This window comes from Trichoderma evansii, assembly GCF_050947405.1.
Source record: "Trichoderma evansii strain SZMC 28006 chromosome Unknown GGI43scaffold_1, whole genome shotgun sequence".
Classification (NCBI taxonomy): domain Eukaryota; kingdom Fungi; phylum Ascomycota; class Sordariomycetes; order Hypocreales; family Hypocreaceae; genus Trichoderma; species Trichoderma evansii.
The window spans coordinates 376,679-392,692 of NW_028145205.1; the positions used below are offsets into that span (position 1 = coordinate 376,679).

At 47.4% G+C, this 16,014-nt stretch overlaps 6 protein-coding genes across 6 annotated transcripts; 3 read left to right on the top strand and 3 right to left on the bottom strand.

Annotated features, from left to right (window-relative positions):
* Window positions 1-7: 7 nt before the first annotated feature.
* Window positions 8-1,428, bottom strand: GGI43DRAFT_389450 (D-isomer specific 2-hydroxyacid dehydrogenase). The gene is made up of 2 exons (XM_083204206.1): window positions 1,165-1,428; window positions 8-1,099 (listed from the first exon to the last, which is right to left on the bottom strand). The coding sequence occupies exons 1-2, from the start codon at window positions 1,261-1,263 to the stop codon at window positions 191-193; spliced, it is 1,008 nt and encodes a 335-aa protein (XP_083065739.1). The 5' UTR covers window positions 1,264-1,428; the 3' UTR covers window positions 8-190.
* Window positions 1,429-1,839: 411 nt separating this feature from the next.
* On the bottom strand, window positions 1,840-3,516 carry GGI43DRAFT_2449 (pepsin-like aspartic protease). Its single transcript, XM_083200732.1, has 2 exons — window positions 2,589-3,516; window positions 1,840-2,523 (listed from the first exon to the last, which is right to left on the bottom strand). The coding sequence occupies exons 1-2, from the start codon at window positions 3,316-3,318 to the stop codon at window positions 2,036-2,038; spliced, it is 1,218 nt and encodes a 405-aa protein (XP_083065740.1). The 5' UTR covers window positions 3,319-3,516; the 3' UTR covers window positions 1,840-2,035.
* A 1,234-nt stretch (window positions 3,517-4,750) lies between these two features.
* GGI43DRAFT_2437 (uncharacterized protein) lies at window positions 4,751-5,531 on the top strand. Its single transcript, XM_083200720.1, has one exon. It carries the CDS (start codon window positions 4,855-4,857, stop codon window positions 5,404-5,406), a length of 552 nt encoding a protein of 183 aa, XP_083065741.1. The 5' UTR covers window positions 4,751-4,854; the 3' UTR covers window positions 5,407-5,531.
* On the top strand, window positions 5,532-6,193 carry GGI43DRAFT_2455 (uncharacterized protein). The gene has a single exon (XM_083200743.1). It carries the CDS (start codon window positions 5,657-5,659, stop codon window positions 6,107-6,109), a length of 453 nt encoding a protein of 150 aa, XP_083065742.1. The 5' UTR covers window positions 5,532-5,656; the 3' UTR covers window positions 6,110-6,193.
* A 2,785-nt stretch (window positions 6,194-8,978) lies between these two features.
* On the bottom strand, window positions 8,979-13,391 carry GGI43DRAFT_419669 (WD40 repeat domain-containing protein; the record flags this gene model as incomplete). The annotated part of the gene is made up of 5 exons (XM_083207720.1): window positions 8,979-11,093; window positions 11,301-12,185; window positions 12,233-12,917; window positions 12,973-13,052; window positions 13,083-13,391. The coding sequence occupies 5 exons, from the start codon at window positions 13,389-13,391 to the stop codon at window positions 8,979-8,981; spliced, it is 4,074 nt and encodes a 1,357-aa protein (XP_083065743.1).
* Window positions 13,392-13,488: 97 nt separating this feature from the next.
* Window positions 13,489-15,838, top strand: GGI43DRAFT_389463 (uncharacterized protein). Its single transcript, XM_083204207.1, has 5 exons — window positions 13,489-13,773; window positions 13,827-14,512; window positions 14,568-14,969; window positions 15,022-15,656; window positions 15,726-15,838. Exons 1-4 carry the CDS (start codon window positions 13,659-13,661, stop codon window positions 15,628-15,630), a joined length of 1,812 nt encoding a protein of 603 aa, XP_083065744.1. The 5' UTR covers window positions 13,489-13,658; the 3' UTR covers window positions 15,631-15,656; window positions 15,726-15,838.
* The last annotated feature ends 176 nt before the right edge of the window (window positions 15,839-16,014 follow it).

Consider the following 16,014-nt stretch of genomic DNA (forward strand, 5'->3'; position numbering starts at 1 on the left):
AATCATTGGCTTATATGTCTCACACAGTTTCCTATTTGAGTAGTCCTGTTTACGGCAAAATGCGCCCAGCTTAAGACAACTCCACAGTCAACGTCAACGCTCGTCTTCACCTCTTTTATATATAGATATGTATCGCTAACAATTAAAAAGTCATATATTTTATACACAATTTTCTTCAGATGCCCTTCGCCTAGACCTCATTCACCGGCGACACCGGCTTCCCCTTCCTCTTCCACCTCAACACATTCTCAAAACTCTCCTTCTCAGCCCTCCAGTGCGCCTCCTCCGTCGATCCTCCCATGTGAGGCTGCAGAACCACCTTGTCGCTCGTCCTAAAGTACTCATGCACATTCGGTTCGTCGCTGAAAACGTCCAATCCCGCCCTCGCCACTTTGCCGCTCTCCAGCGCCGCAATCAGCGCTTCTTCGTCCACAATGGGGCCTCGTGCCGTGTTGATGATGTAGGCGCCATCCTTCATCACCTTGAACTGGTCGTGAGAGATGAGATGCCTTGTTGCTTCTGAGAGGGGGCAATGTATCGATACCACGTCTGCCTGTAATAGGAGTTCCTCCAGCGAAGTGCAGTATTCGACGTGGTATTTCTCCTCGACGTCCTTGCTGAGTCTCTTGCGGTTATAATACTTAATCTTCATGTTAAAGACTTTCGCCTTTACAGCCAGATATTTGCCAATGCTTCCCATCCCCACGATACCGAGCGTCTTCCCCGTAGGATCTGGAGTCGACACATTGCCTCCATACCAGCCACCAGCTCGAACATGCCTCTCCGCCACAGACGTATTCCTCACGACAGACAGGATGAACCAAATCGTCATATCTGCTGTAGCCTCAGCCACCGCGTCGACGGTGTTGCAGAACCATATGCCCTGGCTCGTCATCCACGAAACGTCAAACTCGTTGTATCCCGCCCATAGGGAAGCAATGACGCGGAGGTGAGGTACCATAGACGACAGTAACTCTTCATCAACAGGTATGAAGTTGTGCGATTCAGATAGACAGATTAATCCATCAAATGGGCCGGACTCGGAGATGATGCGAGGGAGTTCCTCGATGAGTTCTTGCCGATTAGAGGCTTCAAGAAACTGAATAGCAGGGCGTGTAAGTGACTTTCATAATTAAAGGAAGAACCAATTAATTAATCACATACATAGAGATTCAATTCCTCTTTTACACTTTCAATGTACGCATCGCTGAGTTGATGCACCTTTCCCAGAACCGCCACTCGAGGCTTCTTATCGTCTGCCATGGCACTCGTCCACAACTCGCGAAACACTTGGGAGGGAAAGAAAACAAACTAGTAATCTCAATTATTTCGAGGATTTCAACAGTAGCAATAGGGAAATTATTTATTTTATTTTTTTCTCTTTTCAAGAAGCTTAGCAAAGCCGATATAGGCGGAAGAGGATACCATATATAACAAGAACCAATAATTACTCCACAGTAAAAAAGCTATAAATATTCTCAGCCACACGCTTCAATAAATCTCCGACTGAGGGGCCAAAGGGCGTCGTCCCCAAGAGGGCGCATCCCACCATAGACATGAGTAGTACATTTTAACTTCCGTGTAAAGACATAGAAAAGAGCCGCAGTCTTTGTCGCGGCGAATCAGAGCGTTGCGCGCTTACGTATAATTTGATCAGCAACCTTTTGGCTTGCGCCCTTTGGACCACATCTATTTAAGTGGAAGCCACACTGTGGCGCATCGATAAAACAGGCACAAGGATTTATAGGTATCTGCATGCAACCAGCAGGTGACACCGAATTCCCGGAACTATCCAAGGTAGTATTTGAAAAGTTACAAGACAGTCTTCACAAAACGAAATTTGGTTTCGAAGTTAGAATAAATATTCCTTCGCTGCGCTATGTGCTAAAGCTCCTAGTGACTATAGAGGTAGCGTGATATAGTATGTATTTACAAGCCATGTGTAGCCGAATGCAAACTTCATCTCTTCAAATCATATCCTTCATAAGAAAATCATACATTCCAGTCCCCTTTTTCATTTTCGCTCTTCTCAAGCTTATTTCTGGGCCCAACCCAGACGCTGGTTGCCAAGGTCAAAGACGACCAGGGCAGCCTTGAGGGCAACATCACCGAAGATGCTGAGGCCAATGCCGTCATCGCTCTGGAGACCACCGAAGCAGGTGTTGCCATCGACGGGAGCAAAGTTGATCAAGCTACCGGGGACGGTGATTTTGGAGCTGCCAACAGCGAAGCTGAATGAGGGAAGGTCCTCAGAGCAGTCAAAGGTGTAGCCCTCCTGAGAGTCATCGTACTGAGCAGACGAGACCTGAGCGTAGTAGGCATCGACAATGGTGTCGTCGAGGAGGAGCAGGGTGGTGCCGGTATCAGCAATACCGTCAGTGGAGTGCTTCTTGGTTGAGCCGCTGCCGATGGAGTAGCTGGCCGAAGTGAACTCCCAGAAGCCGTTGCCGGTGCTGATGGGAACGTAGGTAACGGCGCCAGAGGCGAGGCTGGTGTCAATGAAACCGAAGTTGTAGCTGCCGTCTATTTGTGTGTTAGTTTACTCATATCAAATAGTGATGGTGCGAAGGGGGAAGTGGATTTCATACCGGCTTGGTGGTTCAGGTCAGCAGTGAAAACGGGAGCAGCCAAGTGGGAAGAGGCGTTGGAGAACCAGGTCTTCTGCTTGGTGGGCTTGACGGTGTTGCCGCTGTCAAGGGCAAGACCAACGAGACCAGAGTTGGAGGTATCCTGGACAAACTGGGATGAGACCTTGGTGGCGGACTCGACGGCCTGGCCAGTGACGGAGAATCCTCCGATGTTGACGGTGTCGGTGTAAACATCTCCGCTAGAGCTGCTGTTGTCACCGTAGGTGATGGACCAGCTGGCGCCAGAGAGCTTCTTGGAGGTAGAAGACTTGGAGGGAGTGTAGATGGTGTGTCCCTTGGCCGAAGACGAGGGAGTCTCGGAGCTGAAGACCCACAGATCGGAAGAGCCAGTATCAAAGTCCAAGGGGAGGACCTGAGCAGGAGTACCAATGGAGACGTTGGTGATGTACTCGTCATCCTCAGAGTCACTGGGGTGGTTGGGAGCAGAGCCGGTCTGGCGTCTGGCGATCTTGGCAGCTTGGTGCTTCTCGACAGCGGCCTTGAGGTTGTCGCTGATGGGAGCACCGAACTTTCTCTTGGCCTTGTAGAGAGCGCTAGGTCCGTGACGAACGTGGTTGGCGTTGTACTTGACTGGGACGGAGAGGGTCTTGGGCTGTCCCTCAGTGGGAAGAGCCGCAGCCAGGCCGCTAGCGGCGAGGAAAGAAACGAGGAAAGCACCAAAGGTCTGCATTTTGAAGATTGTTGAGATGATAGTTGCTCAGGAATCGACTGGATGAAGGCTGATGAGGAAAGAAGCTCCAACTCCAGATCGAGGGGAAGATGGAGGCTCTTTATATCAATGGAGGTTCACATTTGGCTCACATCTGACTCCATTCTTGAAGTTGAAGATACCATTGATGCAGTCTGTGGCTAGAGATCATGGACGGCCTCAAAAGCATGATTTAGGAAGGTGAATTCGCGCCATCATCCTGGGACTTTACACACGCGCTGGGGCTCGGTGATGGGAAGAGGAGTCGGGATGATGGAATGGCCGCAGTATCCAGCTTTGATAGCCCAACAGAAACTGGTGAAGTTACCGCCGGCTATTAGCGAATGAAACCTTCAAGTCCAGGGGGTAGGAATGTATCCTAGCCCAGAGAGTGAGGCCAGCCGAGTCCGCACTGCTGTTTCTGCAGACATTGGAACCTTTGTCGATCACGTATCTTGCACCGTCCTAAGATAGAAGTATTGCGCCTAGTTTCAATGGCCAGAGCTGCTTTTTTCGAGCCGGCGCAACGTGGCGGATTCCAGAGAGGCATAGCACAGACTCTCTTTTGAACAATGGTCCTCGCCACTTTGGTCCCGTCCAATCCGGGGTCGTTGTAGCCCGTGCGGCCTTAACGGCGAGCCTTATTAGCTAGAGCGGTTGAGCCGCTCTCGAAAATGGTATGCACGTAGCACTTTGGTGCCGATCCAGCTCCATCAGGTGGTAGGCAGTCCGTGTCTGTACATACCGAGTCAAGTATGCCCTGGACCCGCAACGCTCCGCCGTCATGTCCAGCTTCAGTACGATGACGCTGATCCGGAGAGAGACGATGAGCCTAGCCCAACTTCCACAAGAGGCGTTGCAGTGATATTCGCCATTGGCCGCCACCTGGAAACAACTAAAGACATTGTTTTGTTGACTTCAGATCCAGTTAGCAATTGGCTTGGTCGCACACAAGCACGGTGGTAAGACACCCTCTGTCGGATCGATGCCGTGCTCTGTATAAGCACAACGCTAGTGTGATCAACTACCAAGGCTACAAATCAAGTTTAATCCTTTAGTTAATGTTAATCTCCCATCCCATCAATCAGAGGCGCCTGATGACCTGTAGACAGGCTATCTGCGAGAAGCTCCGATGCGGGGTGGCTCGCTTGGGTCTTTTGGTTGGCGCCGCATCAGCTTGGCAGCCGGCACTTGGGCGTGGGAACTTGTGCCAGAATCGCCATCTGCCATCTTGGGCACTGCATGCAAAGGTTCGTTACAGCGGGCTCAAGCCCAGAGCGGCATGTCCAAAGCCCTGCCCGGAAGCCTAAAGGCGCCTTTGCTCGCTGCCGAACAGGGGTCAGAGAACCATAGAGTCGCTGGAAGCCTAGGAGGCCCTTGTCTGAGCCGGATATTCGGCATGGGGCTCACTAGCTGTAGAATCTGGAGCGTGACGGGTTGGGCGGCATCCTGATGGCCATGATTGGCTGCGTCGAGAAGCTGGCATGAGCGAGGAGACACGGAACCGGCCGAAGCGCGATGGCAGCGCTGATTGTGTTTTCATGCAGCTCCGTGGTCGTGTACGGAGTACAATGGAGAGCTGGTAGGCTCAAGGATATACACACAAGGCATAGGATACATAAACCATTACGAGAAAAGTACCTCGACGTTGCTGTCTCAAAGGCCGAAGCACGTGATTGGGCTGTCCCGTCCTCCTACGAGACCTTCCCGTCTTGTTGCGATCGTCGCGCGCCAATAGCAAGGCGCAGCCACTGTCTACTGTACTGCTGCTTTTCCTTTTTTTTTTTCCTCTCGTCTTTTCTTTCTTCTTCATTCATACACAATGCGAATAACATCAAAACGACGTTGAGCTGTCGGGAAATATTCTCAGCTGCCAAGCGTGCCAAGCCGACAACCGATCCTTCACTTCTCCCGCGGCCATCTCGCATCGCCAAGCAATTGTGCCAAACTCTACTTGTCCCTGGATTCACCTTATCAATGCCGACAGCCGCTCTCATGGCTTGGCTTGGCAGAGCTTGGCAGAGCTTGGCTTGGCAGAGCGTGGCCGCCTCGACGCAGACGACAATGTGACCGCCGAGACTCGCGATAGCGGCTGTTTACGTCCGCTCGCAAGCTTAAAGATACAGTATTAAGCCAAAACCCACAGCAGCCACCCCACGCTCCACGCCGCCAGTCCCCTTCGGCAATGGCGCCCTCGCCTTTTGCCTTGTCCCGCAGCTTTGATCCTGATCCTGGTCCAGGAACGGGCTAGACTAGGTCCGACCCGACGCCGCCACTCGGAGACAAAGACTGCTCTGGAAGGTGGCTGGCCAGCTGCCACATGAAGCACGGCGACGATAGCGCGAAGCTCAGCTCAGCTAGCACTGCAATTTCACTTGCAATAGTAGTGCATGGAAGGAAAGGGAAACAAGTGCTCGATCGAGGTGTGGGTGGCAGCGTCAAAAAGCCCTTGAGATGTGCAAGTTCTGGACTGCTGTCGACAAACAGCCTGAACTCTTCACGCCGTTCCACGCCACAGATGCACAAGCCTCAAGAGCCAATAAACACCCTTACCGACCTCCCAAACTGGGAAGCAAAAAGACAAAAGGGCTGTTGGTTGCAGCCCTCTCTTGCGGCCGCTGGCTTTACAACAAGCTCTCGTATCTTTTTCAGCCCCATGAACCCTGAGAGAGAGTCTTGGCCGGGGACAAGGGAGCCTAACCACGAAGATCGCTTCCGAGTTAGATCGCATGTGATAGGCCTTATTTGGTACTACCGCGCTTGTCACGCCTAATGATGCAATAGTGAACTTGCCAAGCGCTCTGGCATTTGCTCAGTGGAAGATGGCCGAGGTGTTTGGTGGAGGACGAGAAAAAGCGGGCTACTATGCGGCGTAATTTTGGCTCAAGAGCATACCAAGCAAGATGAAGCAAAATATCCGGCTTACCGATGGGCGCATTTTCAAAGTGTTACAAGATGATAATACGAGAAAACGATAAGAAGAGGACGCATTGACGACGTTGTATCGGGAAAATACCATGTCCGTGGAGTTAGCGGACTGGGTGCGATAGCACGAAGCGTCCAGAAGCATGGATAGTCAGCAATGCAACTCAACCACCAGCCTCCGCAGAGCCGATTTAGGTCCGATCTTAACGGTCGAATATGGTGTGCTACTACTACTAGATTGGAAAAAAAGCCTGCTAATCGGTATATGTAAATTGATAATTGGACAACCTTTATCATGTAACTACTGCCAAGCTAACACCAAATATAGGTAGCCTCCGTACGTCGTACGTGGAGTGAGCAGAAGTCCCATCTATAAACAGGATTTGTTATAATATCGGTATTACTGATATGCTCACTGACCTTTTGCGAGCTCAAGGTAAATAGAATCGACTATAGGACGAGCTACAAAGATTCTTTTGGTCCAAAGAACGCGCAACGGCCCAATATACAGAAATGGCATGTGAGAATGTTTCGACGCCCTCCCGAGGATACACAAAACAGATCGGTATACCTATAGAGGATAGTTTACAAAAACCTCGGCTGATCTAAATGGGGATCTCAATGCGACAGAGCACGCCCTCCTTGTATCGAGTGTAGTATGTGCATGGATGGAGACGGGTTTAATGACTCGGTCCGTGATTAAACCGCATTGATACTACATCCTGTCATAGTTTCGTGTCAATGCGCGCTCTGAGTATCTGCCTACGAATTATCCAAAGCAGATACTCATTTACCTAGTTCTAGACGGATGCCACATGCATTGGGACAAGTGCGCCTTTCTAGCGGCATACCACGGTTTCTTCTTTTGGCACTCTATCGTACTATACCATACTACATAGCCTCACATATTCCGTTTTTATATGTTATATCCACGTTGACATCTGCACGTAGCCAATAATGGAGTTGCAGAATGACGTGATTCTTGTTCCTGGGTAGGTTGCATTGGGTGCTGCTTCGAGGCAACACAGTGTGTTACATTTGAGATCCATGGCGGCGTTCTCCGCTAACTTACTTTGCGCTGAGCTCCAAATATAGATTCCATATTAGATAATAGACCATCATGTGTGGTGTATGTATTAATGGCGATGATCCTAACGAGCACCTACCCTACAATAATAGTACGCAGTTATAACGTCGATTCCAATGGATGGTTACAGAGTATTTCTTATTCTCATGTCAAAAGAGGTATCCAATGGTCACCTTACCTTACTTTGTGGCAAATAATTATGTTTTCTGGAAATGGAAACAAGCGGCTGTGTCTTGTTTACGAGGCTGATTTCCTAAGCTAAAAATACAAGATGCGATTCATGGCTTTTTTGCCGAGTTATCCAGAGCTTGTATTGGGGCACAGGAACCATTATGTTACTGAAATAGAAAAAAATGATAGATCCCTTGTTATTCTGTCATTGCTTCCATGTTTGGGCGGCACTTTTGACTCTGCCTTGCTGCGGATGAACAGTCTCCCACGTACCCCCAGCCACCCCCAGCCATCTTGACCTTGCTTCTTCACTCGGGCCATTTTCTCTAGATATTCAACTCATAATTTCTCATTGGGTATCAAAAAATTAAATGTGACTAGGCATCAATGACAGCTGATTCTGTACCTCGTGCATATCTTTTGACCCAACTCTCCTCTTTGCTTGTCCTCCTCAGACGCACAGGACAACACCGGATATTCAGTCGACCAGTGCGCATTTCCGAATATCACATTCGTCATCGCCGTGCTATTTAAGACTACTGTACCCGGTATAGCTATAATTGGCCCAGCTTCCAGCAATGGAGACTGCGCTTTTCTGGATTGGAACGCAGCTAAACCAACAACAGGCTGCATATAATAGTATTAGTACTAACAGCGAAAAGAACCCTGATGGAAGCTTTGCTCCTGGTTTAGCGGCATACGATTATAAGTTTTTCCCAAATTGTCCAACTGCAGCTTGTCAATTTCTCTGATGACCTACCCTTTTTGGGCAAACATGCGAACATTTGTGCTGTTCGTCTCTCTCGCGAAGCCTTTGGTGTGCCAGGGAGAGTCATCATGAGAGAAGGCAGAAATTTTAAGCATGTGGCGAAGTATTTCGTAAAAATTGTGGCCTAAATATCTCTAATGTAACAGTTTCAATGTGCAATTTTGATAAGCAGTGGCGTGACAGCTCAACTTATTTGGCGAAGAAGACGAGGCAGCTTACTATACCCATGATTCGGGCCAGGCATTTTCTTTTCACTTACCTCGATGTACTGAGACAAGAAGATTAAAGGCTACTGAGGAAAGCTACAGAAGTTTTCAACTCAATAGAAATGTATAAAGGACGTTGTCGTGAACACGGAAAGCGCCGGTAAACAGAAAGGCAGCTTCCAGTAAGCTATCAACAGCCCTGGCTCACTTCATAGCAATTGACAATCGTACGTGATGGATAGCCTCTCCAAAGAGAACCTTTTCATTTCGATTATATATAACTATTTATTTCTGAAGAAGTTACCGAGAGTCTGGATATACTGCAAAATGGCCAGTAGCACATCTTTTGCAAAGCAGAATGCATACATTACTCCCCTCGCTAGGTTTGGCGGAGATGTCCAATTAGATGAAAGAACCGTGCTACCATTTACTTTCTCTTTTCATACTACGCGTTTCTTTCCACCCTCCGCGGTCGTAAGAAGTATTAATGAGTATCAGGGTGCCATCTGGAGATCCTTTCCATGTCAAACCCAATGAACACATGCTGTCCAAACTTATGAGGCACAATCGCAACTACAGAGTCCGAAACAGCGCGACTGGGTTTCAATCTCCCCCGATACTTTGCAGGTAACCATAGCAGTTTCTCTCCATTGAAGGTTATCCAACCATTATCTTCCTGACTATCATTGCGCCAACCAAGCCTATCATAGCACCATGGCTGAGACTGACCAACACCAGCCGCATCTTCACCTAATGCTGTAGTGCCTTTTAATTTGATTCGACCAAGATTAGTACGCAACACCAAATTATTATTGGGCTCGAAGAATAGATGTGTAATGTCCAATCCAAGACCGATGACCTGGACAAGAGCACCCGTGTCGGCATTCCTGATATCGACCGTATGTTCATATGTAGTCTCCCACGGTTTTGCAGATGCTAGGAGCATCGAGTCGTATGAAAAAGCAAGTTTTTGAATTTTAGCAATGCTTACATCATTTCCCAAGACCTGTAGGACGCGGCCTGTTTCGAGACTCCATATCCTAAATACCTCGTTCTCAGACGCCACGGCAAGTTTCGTGTTTGACAAGGCAAAACAGCCAACGCCATTCCACAACAAAATGTTTTGGGCAGGTAAATCCGATTCTACTTGCCAAACAAAAAGCTGTTCTTCAATCTCTGAGGCACATGCTATTCGAGATGCTTCTGGAGTGAAGCACAGGGTCTTTGGATGATAGTAATCGGGCACAGCGGATTTGATTGCTCGCATGCATGTACCTGTATTCATTTGCCAGATCCGCAGTGATCTGTCATCCAAGATGCCTGCAACGAGCGTGAAGTCTGCTGAGAAACAGGCAGCACGAATTGCAGACGGATGTGAACCAAGCCCATTTAGGTTTTGTACGGAGCAGCGTCTATCAGGGTGCCAAATCTCAGCGGCGCCATCTTTAATTACAGCCAAGGCTGAGTCAGGCACGAAGGTAGGCTCGCTTTGTAGTTTGTCCCGGTCGAATTCTTCAATACAAAGGCCCGAGTCAGCTCGTAAAACCTGCCAAATGTTGTTGCCTCGGCCTGGTTCCAGCAGTATGAGCGATGAATCGGGTGAAATCGTAACGGGGCCAGCCTGCTCGTGCTCTAATTCATGAATTTCGGATGGTCCATGTTTGTTAACGCTGTAAATTCGCAAATTCCCATCATAAGATGATGAGACGAGGAATGTAGAATCGTGTGAAAATAAAAGCGACGTAATCCCATCTGTATGATCATTGACCGTCCATATGCATTCGCCGGTGTCCGTCAACCAGATCCCTAATTTGTGGAATTCTAATGATGATGATCCTAATCCAATTGCCAGGAGTGCCGCATCATGAGAGAAGGTCAAATCGAGCGCCTCGTACCCATCTTTCAACGAGAATTTTCGATGAAGTTTCAGGGATCCTTTACCAATGCAGCGTATTTCTATTGCATTTTCCAAACCCAGAGCTATAAGGGAGGAGTCGGGCGAATATGCCATAGCCGAACAATCCTCTATCAGAGTGGACTCTTCGCTACCGACACGCCAAATTTCCAACCTGTACAAAGATTCCGCAGCAATGTAAGCAGAATCTGGAGAGAAAACCAAGTTAATACCGAAGTTGAATTGTTGGGTCTTGATGCTCTTTATAGAGTCGCCTGTCGAGGAAATTGACCGGATTTCGATTCCCGTCGCGGAGGCTACTGCAACGAGTTTGCAGTTGTGAGAAATGGCTGCGCTATGCACCTTTGCATCTTCAGTTGCCGTACTGTCCACCGTCATGATTGTCTTACACGTCCATGTGTCCGTCTCCCACGACTTAATTTCACCAGCCTGCGAGACCGAGTAAAATAATTTTGAGTCGCATGAGGACGCGATTGTTGTAAGAAAATTGGCCTCAATTTCATGGATACGAGTTCCAGTATGGAATCGCCAGATCAAGACCTTATTCGGGCCCCGTGATGCTATGAGTGACGAATCTGGCGACAAAACAGCTTGATATGTATCTTCATTGTGGCCTAAGGTTTGGAGGCACAAATCCCACTCCATTGGGACAGCAGGCTGATGTTTTATCCACTTGGGAATCGCCTCTTAGAAACATTGTCGAAACTTGCACCTCTTCGGCGCAAAAATTAGGGCAGAAGAGTATATCTGCAGGGCGCTTTGTCCATTAGCTGTTGATAAGAAAGTATAAATCGTTTGGTGTCGCGCAGGAGGCCGAATATTTTATCATTGCCCTTAGAGTCAAGGCAAAAATTAGCAGTTTTTTCAGTGTATCTGGCAGAAGTCGCGTACATCACTCATTGCTAAGAGGCTTTCTATCATATCTATGCTCTCGACAATACGTCCCAGGAGGCTGAGTGCCTCAAGCCAGTGAATCAGGTGTTTGGTGAGGAAGTGATGCGTTTCATCATCAACGAGTATGCAGCCCCGGCTCTCCTTCAGGTGGAAAACCCAATGTAGACATGCGTATCGAACATGTGAAGATAAATAAGTGTCGATTGTGCCCTGGCCAATATTGGACCTTAGTATTCCGGGGCGATTGAATTCACAGATGTCCTGTTTGAGATTGTCATCTCTCGAAAGCAATGCAATGCATTGGCGAGCTAGATTACCATGCGTTTCTTGCTCATTAACCAAGAAATCGTGCTTCTCTACCTGATCGCCAGTGCCAATCAGGAAATCGCGAAATGATAGATGAAATAGCTTGACCGAACTGTTGGGGTCTTTGGGGATGTTTAAAACAGCATTCAAACCTGAGAGTCGTAAATGGACATTCCTTGGGTTCATTTGAAGCAATTCTGAGAGTGATGTGATCGATAAAGGCGCTTCAAGAAGCACAATTGTGCCAACAACTCGGCGGAATTCTCTAATAATTTTTTCTTTCTCTGCTTCTGAGCGATCCTCTGACACAGTTTCACTACGCCTAACCAGCAATTGATCTAAAATGGGAAGGTATGTCCTAGAAAGGGGGTTTCCTTTACCAAGCTGTCGATGATGTTGCAGAAATTCTTGAGCTAGCGTCACAGGGTCACTTGGATCTTTATCATCAATATATCGACACGCAGTTGCTGCCAGAATGAATAGAGGCACCGAAATATTGACAAGGTCTTTAACAAGAGACTCTGACGGCCAATCTGCAGGCAATTGTAGGTTAGTAAGTTTGTAGTTGTCTCTAATCTGCTCTAGTTGAGATTCCAAATAGACAGAGATGTCGCTCCGTATACCTCATCCGCAACTTCATGGAGCGCCTCATAAAGAAAGATTTCATGATACTTGCACTCTAATTGAGCAAAAGATTTCCGTAGATGACACTCTGGTCTACTGGAAACCAAGACTTTGAAGCACGTAGACGATACCGTTTCGACACCAGGCAGAAGCTCAATGATTTTCGCAGCACTAGCCTGATCTTCGCATTCATCGAGGGCATCCATTACGACAACTATGACTGGAGGCAGCGTTTTGCAGCTCTTCAATGGCTTCAGTATGAGTTTCTCGAACTGTTTGCCTAGCGTTTTGTCGCTTATGCTTGGATTATCCTGCAACGCCTGTTGAACATGTTCAACAAGTTGTTTGACAATGGTAGTAAAGAGAGCACTTGATTTGTCCCGATTGTCGTCACCTTTTTTGAAGAAGCTAGCGGTTACAATGTTTAAGCTTGTTAGATGATGAGAGATCGTTCTACAAATTGTAGATTTGCCGGTTCCCGCCATACCACAAAGCCAATATATGCGTCGTCCATCTGGTTCCTGAGCCCATTTGCCAATGTCTCCCAGAATTTTGACACGGGTGCCTGGATAACATCGGGGCTCGTGCTCATTAGCATGGTCGTCAAAAGCTGCACCTTGAACTGCGGGAAGCTTGGAGAGAATGTCATCGGATTGAGTACAGAGAATACCCATGGTTATGTTACTAAACTCGGTAAGTAGTTGTCTCATCGGTTCAAAGTAGGTAGATAGCGACCCACGCATTGTCAATGCTAAGGGCGATCCCGATATCTTCCCGACTTTTTCGCAGATTCTCAATGTCATATTCAATTATACGTCTCTGAGATGGCCATCATGCTCTGCTCATTACCCGCTTCCGTAAACTGGATTTGCTTGTAAGTTCCTCATCCAGCTGACATTTGATACTAGCAAGCTTAGAGTAGTTTGCGTCGAGAGCGGATCGTAATCCCTGGGAAGCTTGTAGACGGACACTTTGACTTTTTAAGAGATCCTTGGCTTTTCCCAAAATGGAGAGGTGGGCGTTGATTTCTCCACCGAGTTCTTTCATGTCTGATTTGGCATTCTTGATATTGTTGGCATATTTGTACACAGCCGAAGCTGTGTTGATGGAGATTTTTATGACATCAGGCATATTCAGCGGGCTGGAAAAGCCGTCCATTGCATCGGAGAAGAGTTGCTCCGTAGATATCAGATTTTTGCCTTTTCTTGCTGCCTATGTACTCCCTTCCAAAATTCTGAGGACTTCAGGCGACACAGGGAATTTGACTATCGATGAGTCAGGCTTCGGGTTGGAGGCAGCTCACAGCCTCGCAGCCTCGCAGCCCAACGGCCGATTGGTTGAAGTAAAGCACGTGATGATCATGAGCGCTTAATCTACCTCGAAATTGGGCATTCAATGTTGTTTCAGTACTCATCGTGCAATTAGATGCAAATGGCTTCCTCAGAACCTTCTAATTTCGTCGTTCAAAGACACATGCACATTCACCCACAATGTAGCGCTTGCAACACCCTTTTTTTGCCGGACGATAATATTGTTGCATGTATGATGTCTTATCTACTCTCACCAAGTAGCCATACTGACATCAATATCAAGTGCTTTACGATGGAAAAATCATTCTAGCGAAGGATACGGTTGCCGCGAGATGGAACCGCTATATGAAACAGCCGAGGCCTGAGGATGTTTATTTTTGCGATGAACCTGCAAAAAAAACTTGCTACGCTGGCGACGAAAGCGTGGCTGTTCACGCTGATTGCCTCTCTTTATTTGGGAAAATATGCAGTGCTAAGGATAAATACAGGAGACTCTGGATCGCAGGGACTAGAATGTACCCGTGGCGAGAGGCCGTGCCCTTGATGCTCGATCCTGTCCTCTGTGCGCCTACGGAAATCATTAGCAGCGCTGCTGGTTTTCATAAGACTTTCCTTCCAGAAGTGGCCAGTGTAATTGGTGGCTATTTGCAGCTGGATCATCCTCTGTTGAGGTTTTGCAAAGTTTTACAACTTGCACAACATCTGAGCTCAGCTGAGTCCGGTAGTGCCGTTACCTACCCACTTTGCGAGGTTCTGTCATGGTCTCGCGGCACCTCTCCCATCTTGATTGAGCAAGGCCAAACCGTCGATCCCAGAGTGCGGCTTACTATCGATTCTCGCGGGATCAAGATTATCGAAAGAGTTTCTGATAGCTCACGAGAAAGGACTAGTATTGGCTTACCAATTCCTTCTCGTGCATATATTATAGAATCAGTGGAACGGCTAGCAGGGGTTAGCATAGAATATCAGGTTAGCCTCTCTCCTACGCTTTTCACACACCTTCTAACCAAGCCGTCTCATTCAGCTCGGAATGAGCCGTCTGCATATCCCAACATCAGTAAACATCAGTATCTGGAACATCCCAACGCCACATGCTCTTCCGTCTCTTGCACATAATACACCCCTCGATAAACCTCTATCTGGACGATTTGAAGCTCTTAGTCTGGATCCAGATTACACTACGGGAGTATCCTTTTTCCTACTTAATGGCAAAATAATGGCTATTCATGGGCATACGAAACAGGGCTCACAAGCACTCCAGGCCTTTCAGTATCTGTGTCGCTTTCACCACATGTTCCCCAACTGGATCTATATTCCAATATCAACCAAAGATAAGGTGATTACGATTGGTACGGTAAGAGCCAAACTTCAACTGAGGGAGCTTCCTGGTAGGAGGATGCCTCCAATGATCTCTTACTCGATTGTCGTAAGATTCCCTCCATATCGGCTCCAATTCGCTTTCAATCTAACAAGGTTAGTTAACCCTGAAATCCGGGAAATATTTCATTGGGTATCCGTCCAATTCGCCTACGACAAAAACAAATGAAACTTTATATGAAATGCAACAGCCTGACCACCCAACACTTATATACGATGTTGTGAATCGCAGTTTTATCTGGTTTATTGGAGCTGGAATGATAGGAGAGCCTGCTTCTGGCATCGAAACCGATACCAAGTATCCTAATGACCCTAGAATCTACTTGTACAATTCTTATGCACCTTTAGAGCGAGTGGTTAAAGCACATGTCTTTACGGATAATGAGGCTGATAGGTGTCGTGGCATATTACTGGAGTATGAAGACGGGATGAAGCGAGCGCTTGGGCAGTGCCGCCTTGGGTTTGATCATGCTCAGTGCTACGAGAATCCGACGACCTTTTGTTATTTGCCCGTCAAATCCCTTTTTAAAGAAAACCTCGGTTATCATGACAAGGGTATTCAGGTAACCTTTGACTCTAAGACTGGCCCGTTTGAGGAGCAGGATACGGCAAAATGGGAAATTTGCCCGATGAAAGGCACTTTGCAATTTGGGCTCACTCATCTAGAAACTATAGTAAAAATTCATGACGCACAAGAGCCATCTATTTGACATGCGGTATGTCAGCATCATCAGCCGTAAGTTGCACTTTATCTTTGGCTTTGCTGTACTGTTATATATATACCAATACTAATGCTGAGTGCAAGATGCCATTGTGGTATAGCTCACTCTCAATCATATCGCTCAGCATTCTAGATATTAGGTAGTTTATTGGGAAATTTGCATAGGAATAAAATATAAGACATATTAAAGAGCGCAAGATTGATCCAGAATATAAAGGTGGCAAAATTATAAGCACTAGGTCCCTAGATTCGTAAAATTTGTCTAATTACATGTATGAAACCATCATGACTCCTGTTTGGATTTGAGGAGAAAATGGAAATGGCCGCAACTGGAATCATTAAACACGCATGCACACGCACACACAGCCAAGAG